The following is a 10,894-nucleotide window of genomic DNA, read 5'->3' as shown; positions in this document are numbered from 1 at the left end:
CCCTGCCGCCGGCAGGAACGTGTGAAGGGATTAAACGCAGCCGCCCCGGTGCGCTTGAGAGCGCGCAGCAGCCCCGTGTTTCGCGGTACCTTCCCCCGTCCCCGTCTGTCTCGGCCATATTCTCTGCCGGAGCCTCTTCCCGGCCTTCCCTAAAGGGGAGGCAGCCGTTCCTTCCCCAGCCCTTCCAGCGGTTTCACACCCCAGCGTCAGCACTTGCCCAGCTGTACAGCAAGGCCGCGCAGGGAGCGGGTCTGAGTGAAGATCCCGGGTGGTTTGGTGTCGCTAGCACAATCGGGAGGAAAGTCGTGGCTCCCGACAAACACCCAGGGTCTTTCGCGCGTGTATGTTAGCCAGGCAACTCAGCATCGCGGTTAAATAAAAACATCTCTCAAGCGGGGTGTCGCCTTGTCCTTCAGCTCCTCAAGATGATGTTGTTCAGAGGGAGCGGGAATGAAAAATAAACGTGTTTATGGTGGCTTTTTCTTAACACGCTTTATCAAGGTTGTATTTGACTCGAGAGAGTTTTCTGCCTTGGAGTCCCCGTGGATTGAGCAGAGCTGGTAGCTTTACTGGTATTTTAAAATTTCCCTGACTGTCCCTGTTCAGATTATAAACGTTTCCCAGACACCTGTTCTCTTTTATAACGGCGTTTCTTGTGAAAGTTGCTCGGTGAGGAAGGAGGAGAGACATCTTTAGTATCCTGCAAAGAGCGGCTTCTGGTCTTACTGGAAGATAAAGCCGCCCTCAGGGAGGGTTCTGGGATTGTAGTTCAGCTCTTCCTATGATATCAGTGAGAAAAATGCCCTGCAGAGCTTTTCTCTATGAAACAGCTTTTGATGCAACCACAATAGGATTAAAAACTATATTTTATTTAATGTGGAGATAATAATTCAGAATCATTCTAGTTTCTTGCAGTCCCACAGGCCTCTAGGAACGTTCACAACTTCCAAACCTGTTTAGCACTGCTGAGTTATTCCTAGATGTGTTTTTGTAGGCATTCCCCTACCCTGCCTCTTGTCTCGGTATTTATAAACCTACTTGGGGTCAAGGCTGAGATAGTAAAAATGCCGGGAGGACTTGTTTTGGTTCCCATGGAGTGGCCTTCCTCGTCGCCTTGCTGTGCCTGCCCCTGCAGCCGGTGCCCTTGCCGAGCAGACAAACATTGTCTCCCACCCTGAGAAGCCGAGCAATCAGTTTGTGGGACTGGTGATTCAGATTGTTAAACCAGATCTCTGTGTCGGGAAATATTAAATGTTTTGGGGGCTGGGGAGGAGGATAGACAGTGCTGTCTGCCGTTTGGGTCGCTGTTTGGAGTACTTAATTCTTACATGGCCTTCGTTAAGCACAGGATTGCAGAACAATTTGTTAAGGTGTGTTAGGATTGTTACTCCCAATGTAGATGAGGAAGTTGAGAGAGAAGGGAGATGAATTTTCCAACTCAACCACCTGAAAATAAACCTAGTCTGGGTTTGCAGCCTGCTGGGCTGTTTTTCACCCCCTGATGCTGGTATATAGCACGTTACTCAATATTATTTGAAGTTCCTTCTCTTGTTTTCAGCTTTGATTTAGGCTACTTGAATTTAGTATCTTGACTGATTGCAAACACCGCAATGAAAGATGTCTTCCTGTGCCACCACCTCTTCACCTCTTGAATAGTTGCTATAGTTGTGAGGCAGTGGTACAGAGGACTGTATATGTATGTATACGTACATTTTTATTACAGCCAGAAGAGGAGCCAAAAGAGGAAGCAGCACCAGCCAAGCCTGTGGTAGGAATTATTTACCCTCCGCCAGAGGTCAGGAATATTGTGGACAAGACTGCCAGCTTCGTAGCCAGGTAAACGACACTGGTGGTGTCTTGTGCTTCCTGGGATTTTCATGCTTCTCCTCTTCAAGTGCTAATGTCTGCGCAGCTCCAGAAACTGAAGCAGGTCACAGTCCTATGAATTTACACAAAGGATTTTAAGGATTGAGTCTATACCAGTGAGACTGTGGAAAAGAAACGACAATATTCTACTTAATAGGTGTAAGGCACGCTTTGCTAGAAAAGTTATGGTAGTAAATAAAATGAAGTTCTTGGAAAAATCTATAGTGCATGCTGCAATAACCAGGTGACAGTTCCTGTTCCGAATGATCTGAAGGGGAAACAAAATTCCCGGTAGAAAGGGAGCCTCATGACGGGTGCTCCACTGAGCGATGAAGCCAAGAGGAGCCATGACTGCACTTTACAGTGTGTAGGCAAATGGTAGGTGATGAACTTTCCGGTACAGGGGTGCTCGCTTGCTTGTTGAGCCCTGAGGTTAAGTCCCATCCCTGCTTGTGTACAGCTTGGTAAACTGCGCCAGAGGCTGGGATGCATGTTTGTCCGAGCCTCGGTCATCTCTCTCCCTTGATAGCCAGAGGGAGGGAAGCGCGTGCCTCCAGAGAGTAGTCTGACCCTCTCTTAGGATAGATGAGCTGCCCGTGATGTGTTTGGGATTTTTTCCCCTGTTGACCGTAGCAGATCGATTAGCGTGAGTATAGATGTCAAATTTAGGGGAGGAGTCTAAAAGTTGAATAAATTTTACTCATTTGGGCTTCTTCCATTTGCCTAGTGTCATCATTCTGCAAGTGCAAGCTGTTAGTGCTGGCTAGGCCATCTTCCTCTATTGCTTTTTAATCGTTAAGTATTTCTGGCTGTCTTACCTCTATGTGAGGTCTCAGGGGACCAGATCTTGGTCTTCCTGGCAGTGTACAAGTAGCACGGGAGGTAAGTATCCCTCAGCTGGCTGTGCGAATTCTTGACCTTCATGGCATCCAGACAGGCTGAACGCTGTGTGCTTTCACCTCACTAAGCCAGAATGGTTGGTGCTGTGAGTTTAAGACAATTACTAGATGCTGGTCTAGTCAAAGACCCTTTTTTCCTAGCTGATTTCTAAAGTGCTGCCAAGGAGCGTTGGGCTTCCTTTGAGGATAAGGAAGGGGCTGTGCTTATCCTTTGGTATTGTAGAGACCTCCTCTTTTGCAAGAGGCGGAGTGTCTAAACAAGACTTGGAGGTATCCAGAGAGCATGAAGAGAAACGTGCCATGTAGCTGCTAACTTTCTCAAACTACCCTGAAATAAGTGGCTTGCGCTTTGCATGGGAGGAATGGACGTTACCTGAACTAAAACTTAGGGCTCTCCTAAAAGCAACACTCCGGTGTGGTCGATCTCTGTGCAGGCTGGTGGTTACCTACTTTTTTCTTTATATGAACTTTCTGGAAATGAAACTAGTCTTAAGAGCTTGTTAATAGAGCAAATAAAATTGGTCTAGTGACTTGTAAACTTCACCCAATAAACTGTCAATCCAGTAAATGGCCTTCTGTTTGTATGTAGCCAAATGAGATTGTGGAACACTTGTGAGTGTGAGTTTTTAACTGTTTTAAGAAATACTCACTGTGAAGCCTTATAGACTAAATTGGGACAAATGCCTTTAACTTGTCTGCTTACAGCTGGCTGCTGTGTTGGGTATGAGTTAATTAGAGAGAGGTAAACTCCTTCCACGTAGGAGAGAAAATTGTCTTCTGAGGGGCTGATGCATCAACATGTCTTACTGTGAAAGGAACGGGCATTTACACTTGAGTTGATGCCCATTCATCTAAACAAACAATTTATCTTTTTCCTCCCCAGAAATGGTCCAGAATTTGAAGCTCGAATTCGTCAGAACGAAATAAATAACCCTAAGTTCAATTTCTTGAATCCCAATGATCCTTACCATGCATACTACCGGCACAAAGTCAGCGAGTTCAAAGAGGGTAAAGCACAGGAGCCCTCGGCTGCTATTCCCAAGGTCATGCAACAGCAGCAAAGTGCTCAGCAGCAGCTTCCACAGAAGGTAAGTAGTCCTTTTCACTTCGGTCGAGAACTTGGCTTCCAGCTGGTTGTGTCACAGCCTGATGTTAAGCAGGAGGTCTGAAAGACCAGGCAAATGAAGGAGTTAGTTATACATTTGCAAAAAAGACAGCACTGAGAGGCTTGGAGTTTAGTGTCTGGGACTTTGTTTTGATGCAGATGTGCATCCCCCAGTTGCTGGTAACTCAAAGTTGTCTGTGAAAGAGCCAATATATTGCTCTACTTGGTCCGTTTTAATTACGTTTAGTTGTGTATTGGCCGATACGGTACTTACACTAGTGATCGCTCGGGCTGTATTGAGTTTAGGACTCCTGCCATAGGCAAGTCTTTAGAATCCCTTGGAGTTCAGTTTGGGCTTGTTGCATGCGCTGTTTTGTAGAAACATTTCCTTTTTTTTTTTCTGTTGGGAGGATCAACTTCCCCTTAAAATGTGGAGTACAAAATGTTGCTAATCTTGATTAGTTGTGCCTTTACACATACTGGATGGAAAAAGGGCACTGACTGAATCGAGTCTTTTATATGCTTTGCACGGCCAGCAGTCACCGCTGTGTGGTGTTGACCGTCCTGGAGGGTTATAGCGAAGTCCTGATAGTTTCCAGTTTTGTTAGCTGTTGGAGCAAAGTTTTTTTTATAGTAGGCCTAAATACGGATGTCCAGATAAACCCTGTGGTACTAATTTTTCTCGTCCTTGCAGCTGCCAGGATATCTAGACTGATGTTGCTTTCCTGCAGCAGCTGAAGGAAAAATGGGTTCCCCCAGGTGGTTGGTAACTGTTTGGTGAGGGCCGTCACTGAGCCTTCTCTGTTCTGCTCTACAGGTGCAGGCCCAGGTGATCCAGGAGACAGTCGTTCCAAAAGAGCCACCTCCGGAGTTCGAGTTCATTGCAGATCCTCCCTCAATCTCGGCCTTTGACTTGGATGTGGTGAAGCTAACGGCGCAGTTCGTGGCTCGGAACGGGCGGCAGTTCTTGACTCAGCTGATGCAGAAAGAGCAGAGGAACTATCAGTTTGACTTCCTTCGCCCCCAGCACAGTCTCTTTAACTACTTCACTAAGCTGGTTGAACAGTACACAAAGGTAGCCTTGGCAGTTTACTTGTCAAGTTGATTCCTTCAACAGCAGTATTGATTTCTGAAGGCTGCTGAAGCCCTACAACACAGCCAGACTAGAAATAAGTGCAGGTCTAGGAGTCCATCCTTTAAATCTTGCTCTTTAAACAGAGTGGATGTCTTGTGCATTGTCGGCAGCGTGCAGCGCTGAACACAGTGGGCTGACACTTGAGTGTGTCAGACACTATTGTAATATAAGTAAAAGTTGTGTTGTTTTAAATATGGAGGGTAGTTGGAAGGCGAAGAGTGAATATTTTTAAGTGCAAGTATGAGGAATAAGTAATAACAGGGTTGCAATAGAATAAGTGGAACGTAGCCCCAGGGGTCTGCTGCTGTTTTTATCAGTGTGGAAAGAGCGTAATTGCTTTTAAGGAGGCTTTGGAAAAAGAATTGTTACTAACTGTCATGCAAAATATGTTTCAGATCTTGATCCCACCGAAAGGCTTACTCCTTAAACTCAAGAAAGAGGCTGAAAATCCCAAGGAAGTCCTAGATCAGGTATTGCATGAAAAATTTGCAAAATTGCTGAAGCATGTCCGATATGTTTTGCATTTTTTCTTTTTGCACGTTTCTGACTTAGTGGCAGCAAACACAAACACACAGAGAATAAAACGGATGTGTCCCCTGTAGTCAGTTGAATACAGGGTACTCAAGCTTGCCTTTAAACTGCTAGCTAGTGTTTGTGTTGGGGGTGGTTTACTTGTGGCAGCATAGAGGCGTAGATACTGCACGACGCCATTTCCAGGCGCTTCACAAAGTAGAATGTTTCCCTCTCAGACAACTTCACTGTGGCACCTCAGTCACTTACAGTCCTTCCAAGCTGTTCTTTATTATTTTGACTTCTGTCTTTGTCACGAAGACTGCTTTTGCTCTGGAAAGGTGGCATTACAGGGTTGTAATAAAGTGTCTGTGAATTGTTTGCTGGCTGTGAATCTTCAGTGGTACCCGAGTCATGTCATACCTGGACGGCTGGGTCTTGGCTCAAGAAGTCTGCAGTTCCAGCTTTAGAAAACCACTTTACAAAGCTGCTGCAGTACTTTACTCGGCAGGCAAACCTGTAGTTTCTAAATGAAATACAAATAATTCTTTGTGGTGCCAGGCCTCTGAAGTAGTGCTTGCGTAACTGCCCTGAAAGGGTTGGTAGCGTAAACTTCCAGATGCCGTAGAGATGACTGTGATGTGTTTCTTGACTGACATTTGGTGTTTGTTTTATGTCTGCTTGTGCAGGTGTATTACAGAGTGGAGTGGGCAAAGTTCCAGGAGCGAGAGAGAAAGAAGGAAGAGGAGGAGAAGGAAAAGGAGCGTGTTGCTTATGCCCAGATTGATTGGCATGACTTTGTGGTCGTGGAAACAGTTGACTTTCAGCCCAATGAGCAAGGTACTGAAGTTACACGTTGCAACCTCTATGAAACTCTGCTCCCTTTGAGTAGGGGCTGTGTCCTGAAATGCCATTTTCAGACATTGGGTTTTACAGCTGCATATCCTTCAAAGATGAAGGGGAAAGCCTTCTAGTGACGGCGTGCAGTGCTGGCTTTTTTCTGGAGTCAGTAATGTTCTCCTTGCACGAACTCCAGGACTGCACTAGTGTCTGCTTTTCCACTTCCACCAGGACAGCAGAACTTGTCCCGCTTTCTAATGGTGCTTTCACCTATAAGTGCCTTCATCTTCCTGTGTCGTGCTGGTGTTGGTCTGTATAGACTCCGTCCGTTCCCTTCTATATACCTTGGCTCCCAGGAGATTTTGATGCCACTGCTTTGTAGAGAAACTGCTTTTCATTTAAGAAACTGATATTTCTGGCTGTGCATTGAGCAACGAAATGGGATAGAGAAACAGGAGCTCTGTTTTCTGCGTTGTAGGGAATTTCCCTCCTCCCACCACTCCAGAAGAGTTGGGAGCTCGAATCCTGATCCAGGAGCGTTACGAGAAGTTTGGGGAAAGTGAGGAGGTAGAGATGGAGGTGGAGTCAGACGAGGAAGATGAAAAGCAAGAGAAAACAGATGAGCCCCCAGCCCAGCTGGATCAAGACACGCAAGTGCAGGACATGGATGAGGTAACTAGCCGATAGAATCAGCATTACTTTTGTCCTGTAAAGTTTGTGTGGTTTATGATGCCCTTCGTTTTCACTGTAAGAAGTTTGTCAGTTTCTTGAGGAAATGAGATTTCCTTCTGATGGAATTTCAAAACAACCTGTTTCTGCTCAATGCTGGAATATGGTATTTTTAATGTTTTCCTTGGAGAGAAATTATCAGAGAAATCCAGTAATTCTGTCACCTAATGGTGTGGGTTTTATATTTCTGTGATGAAGCCTTTTGGGCTTTCTTCTGCACAGAGTCTGGAACACTGAAAGATGACTCCTTTTAGACTCTACCTTACAGTATGTAAGCTGTTTTTCTGGTAACAAGGCACAAGAGCATGGTTAACCGTAAGCCCCTGCTTGCCGTGCTGTGGTAATGTGGAAGCTGGGAGTACTTGCTTCCTCTTCTGGGTCCGCCGAATTTCTGAATCATGATTATCCAGAGGAACCGCTGTAGCATAGGTGTCCAGAGGCAAAATAGCTCTGTTGCTTTGAAGCTGCATAATCGGTTTGCCTAGCGCTGCATAGGATTTTCATGCCGTTCTCAAATCTTGTTTGTTGATATTTGACTATAGGAACTTGGTTATGACTTTTTTTTTCCCCCCCACTAAATAAGGGCTCAGATGATGAAGATGAAGGTCAGAAGGTTCCTCCTCCTCCAGAAACCCCAATGCCGCCACCTCTTCCTCCCACGCCAGATCAGGTCATTGTGCGGAAAGATTACGATCCCAAAGGTAAATCAGGCTGGTGAAGAAAAACTTTTATTTCTTCCTGAATAATCACAAAAGCGTTTGTTTCTGGCTGGATTCTCTGATGTGGTTTTTTAACAGTGTGGTTTTGTTTTTCTAGCCTCAAAACCATTACCACCCGCCCCAGCTCCAGATGAGTATCTTGTTTCCCCCATCACTGGAGAGAAAATTCCTGCCAGTAAAATGCAAGAACACATGCGAATTGGTCTCCTGGATCCTCGATGGTTAGAGCAGCGTGATCGATCCATCCGTGAAAAGCAGAGTGATGATGAGGTCTATGCCCCAGGTCAGCTTGAGCATCTGACACAGCTTGCAAAACCGAGTTCCTAGTGAACTCTAAGCAAACCCCTCCTTCCCCCCGGGTCCCACCGATAAGGACCATCTTAAATGTAGCTTTCTGTATGACGTCCTTAGTGTACTGATTATGTGGGTACATTTGTCATTAGTACGGTGAAGCCTTTCTGTAAACTTAAAGACAAAGAGCGTTAGCTGCTGCTGACCAGCCATCAGTTGCAGTCCCTTTCTAAAAAGAGCAGCGCTCGGCCGTTAGGTACCAAACAGTTTAAAGATCATTAAAAGAGGCTTGATCATGTTTGACTTTGATTATATCACTTGGGATAAGAGTTTCTCTCTTTGCCTGCAGGTTTGGATATTGAAAGCAGCTTGAAGCAGCTGGCAGAGCGCCGTACCGATATCTTCGGTGTAGAAGAGACTGCCATTGGTAAAAAGATTGGTGAAGAAGAAATCCAGAAACCAGAGGAAAAGGTAGAGTGGAAACTGTTGTCCTTTTTTTTTTTTTTAACAGGTTCCTGTAGTATTATGAATGCTCAGAGAGACGGGAGTCTTTTGAACTTTCGTTCTTGCTGTAAAGCTGCTCTCTTGATTTATTTGCAGCTCGCATTGCAGTCTGGACAGGCTGGAGTTATTCTGATTTATTTTATCCTCTCAGGTGACCTGGGATGGCCACTCGGGCAGCATGGCCCGCACACAACAGGCTGCTCAGGCCAATATTACTCTCCAAGAGCAAATTGAAGCTATCCATAAGGCCAAGGGACTGGTGCCAGAAGATGACAGCAAGGAGAAGATCGGTCCCAGCAAACCCAATGAAATGCCCCAGCCACCCCCTCCTTCATCGGCATCAAATCCCCCAGCTAGTGCTCAGCCTATCACATCCGTGCCTCGTCCACCCACAGTAAGTGTTTGGGCTTCCAAAAGCAAATGGCTGTGGCCGTAGTTAATTAGAAGGGAGTCCTGACGAAGGTCAAGAGTTACAACAGCAGGGACGCTGGCGTAGAAGCAGATTTTGAGTGAAGTTCATGTTTCCAAATGACTCTTAAACTATCAGAGGAACCCTATTGAAACCCTATTGAACTTGCTGTTAAAAAAGGAAGATAAGTCTTAGGTGGAGCTTTTCATCCTTAGAGGTACCAAAAGGACTTGATCAGCTGGGCAGAGGAGGAACCTGGGTGGTGGGTTCTTGGAGGAAGGGACCGTGGCTAACAAAGGAGTGGGTGGGTGCCTTTTTTTAGGTGTAAAAAGGCATGATGCAGAACAAAAGTAGCCACAGGTAAGAAACGTTCACAGGTGACTCGCTGGCCCGGTGTTCCTGCCCCAAGGGTTCTGCTGACTCTGAAATAGCTCCTTCTTTAGATTCCTACATGGCTCGCGGTCTGATACCTGAGTGGTGAGGGAAGGAAGAACCGTTTAATCTGTTAATGAGGCTTCTGTGCCCGTTCACAGGCAGCTTGGGCTGGCCGTACGGTGGGCTCGCTGAGGTTCCCAGCAAGTCTTTGGCCAGCAGAAATCCTCCGTGTTATTAATTGCCCTGGTTATTTTGATCAGGATTGTGAACAGCACTGAGTGCTCCTGCATGTACCTGCTAAGAAAAATTACCCTCTCTCTCCAGATGCCCCCTCCGGTTCGCGCCGCTGTTGTTTCTGCAGTTCCAGTCATGCCTCGTCCCCCGATGACTTCCGTGGTCCGTTTGCCTCCAGGATCCGTCATAGCCACCCCCATGCCACCAATAATCCATACCCCGCGCATCAACGTTGTCCCCATGCCGCCCTCTGCTCCTCCCATCATGAGCCCCCGCCCGCCTCCCATGATAGTACCAACAGGTCGGTAACTTCAGCTTTTTCTGGTTAATTGTCAGCCAATTCCTGTATAATGTGGGCTTGAGCTTCGATTCTTTTTTCCTTTTGTGCCTCTGATAATGGTGTGTAATTGGGATTGCAGACCCTAAGTCCCATCATTAAGAATTCTGGGGTGTTTGGTATGACTTACCTAGCAGTACTGCTTTTGGGCTTAAGACTTCTCTTGCAGCATGAAACACAGAGAATTCCGTCTCACCCGTTGTACGTCTCCGTCCCCGGGAGCCTGCCCGGGTGAAGATTAAGAATCCACGCTGCTTTCCAAAAGGAACCAGAGTAATGAGGAACTGCCAGCGCCTCACTGGGTGGTACAGCTTGTTACAGAAGTTGCTGCTGCAGGAGGAAAAGCTGATGTCTGGCCCCTTTCCTCACGGCAGCTTCGTAGCATTAGGTGCTTTTAAGTTGAAAAGCAATGTAAAAAACAATTCTTCCTTTTTTTTTTTAAATCGAGGTGCTGGCACCGCTGCATGCCAAGCTGAGAGCGTTTTCTTTTTTGGAAGATCTGCAGGAAGCTCTTATGCTGTCTTTTCCTGGACTGTTTCCCAATATGAAAGATCTCCTAACGTTTGAAGTTTGCATGTTACTGTTGGTTGTGTCAACTTCCTCCATGTATGGTGGCATTTGTTTTCAGCCTTTACTGGTCTGCTAAAAGAGTTTTTGTGTAAGGGGGTGTCTGCTGTATACTCAGTGGATGACTGCAGGGTGTGTTGTGTCCCCCCCATCCCGTTTCAGCATTTGTTCCTGCGCCTCCCGTGGCTCCGGTTCCTTCCCCAGCACCGATGCCTCCTGTTCACCCGCCGCCACCGGTGGAGGATGAGCCGGTCTCAAAGAAACTGAAGAGCGAAGACAGCCTGATTCCGGAGGAGGAGTTTCTGCGCAGGAACAAGGTACGTGTGTGGGCTGGCTGCTTGTTGAGAAGCGCCGGAGCCCTGACCCCGCCGGGC

The 10,894-nt window shown here is 46.6% G+C and overlaps 1 protein-coding gene across 1 annotated transcript in view; it reads left to right on the top strand.

Annotated features, from left to right (window-relative positions):
• Positions 1-10,894, top strand: part of SF3A1 (splicing factor 3a, subunit 1, 120kDa) — a 14,766-nt gene that overhangs the window by 1,000 nt on the left and 2,872 nt on the right. Inside the window, exons 2-13 of the mRNA XM_009321072.1 lie at positions 1,724-1,836; positions 3,649-3,853; positions 4,688-4,945; positions 5,401-5,475; positions 6,205-6,355; positions 6,834-7,027; positions 7,668-7,785; positions 7,901-8,086; positions 8,444-8,565; positions 8,750-8,992; positions 9,707-9,917; positions 10,683-10,837. Coding sequence (XP_009319347.1) covers positions 1,724-1,836; positions 3,649-3,853; positions 4,688-4,945; positions 5,401-5,475; positions 6,205-6,355; positions 6,834-7,027; positions 7,668-7,785; positions 7,901-8,086; positions 8,444-8,565; positions 8,750-8,992; positions 9,707-9,917; positions 10,683-10,837 — 2,031 coding nt within the window. The remainder of the gene's footprint in view (positions 1-1,723; positions 1,837-3,648; positions 3,854-4,687; positions 4,946-5,400; positions 5,476-6,204; positions 6,356-6,833; positions 7,028-7,667; positions 7,786-7,900; positions 8,087-8,443; positions 8,566-8,749; positions 8,993-9,706; positions 9,918-10,682; positions 10,838-10,894) is intronic.

The sequence above is a fragment of the Pygoscelis adeliae genome, unplaced genomic scaffold (assembly GCF_000699105.1).
Source record: "Pygoscelis adeliae isolate BGI_AS28 unplaced genomic scaffold, ASM69910v1 Scaffold403, whole genome shotgun sequence".
NCBI lineage: Eukaryota > Metazoa > Chordata > Aves > Sphenisciformes > Spheniscidae > Pygoscelis > Pygoscelis adeliae.
Note: the sequence above shows the minus strand (reverse complement) of the source record. Positions and strands in the feature narration are given on the sequence as shown.